A 368-nucleotide genomic window follows, 5' to 3' on the forward strand; every position below is an offset into this window, starting at 1 on the left:
AAACAGAAACGACGAAAAAAACCCACACAAAAACAGATAATCTCACAATGCAAGATAAAGAACAACTCATTCTTTTTTGTACTTGTTTTGCTTTTGTCAAAATGAACTTTTGTTTTGTTTTGTTTATCGTTTTCTCCATGATGTCTCAAAACACTCCAGGAGCTGTCCAGGGAGCGTCTGCCGCGGGGGGGAAGGGGGGGGGGGGAGAGGCATGAAAGGGCATTCGGTAAAGAGGCATTCGGAAGGGGGGGGGGAAGGTATGACAGGGCGTTCGGAAGAGAGGCATTCGTTGCTACAGGAAGGAATCGGATATACCTTTTTTTTTTTTTGGGGGGGGGGGGGAGGGCAGATTTACCGCGCGTCTGAAA

General features: G+C 47.3%; 1 protein-coding gene across 1 annotated transcript in view; it reads left to right on the plus strand.

The window, feature by feature from the left end:
- Nucleotides 1-140: 140 nt before the first annotated feature.
- Nucleotides 141-368, plus strand: part of LOC119586790 (repetitive proline-rich cell wall protein 2-like) — a 3,341-nt gene continuing 3,113 nt past the window's right edge. The window contains exon 1 of the mRNA XM_037935510.1: nucleotides 141-175. Within this exon, the coding sequence (XP_037791438.1) occupies nucleotides 141-175 (35 nt within the window). The remainder of the gene's footprint in view (nucleotides 176-368) is intronic.

This window comes from Penaeus monodon, chromosome 22 (assembly GCF_015228065.2).
Source record: "Penaeus monodon isolate SGIC_2016 chromosome 22, NSTDA_Pmon_1, whole genome shotgun sequence".
Taxonomy (NCBI): domain Eukaryota; kingdom Metazoa; phylum Arthropoda; class Malacostraca; order Decapoda; family Penaeidae; genus Penaeus; species Penaeus monodon.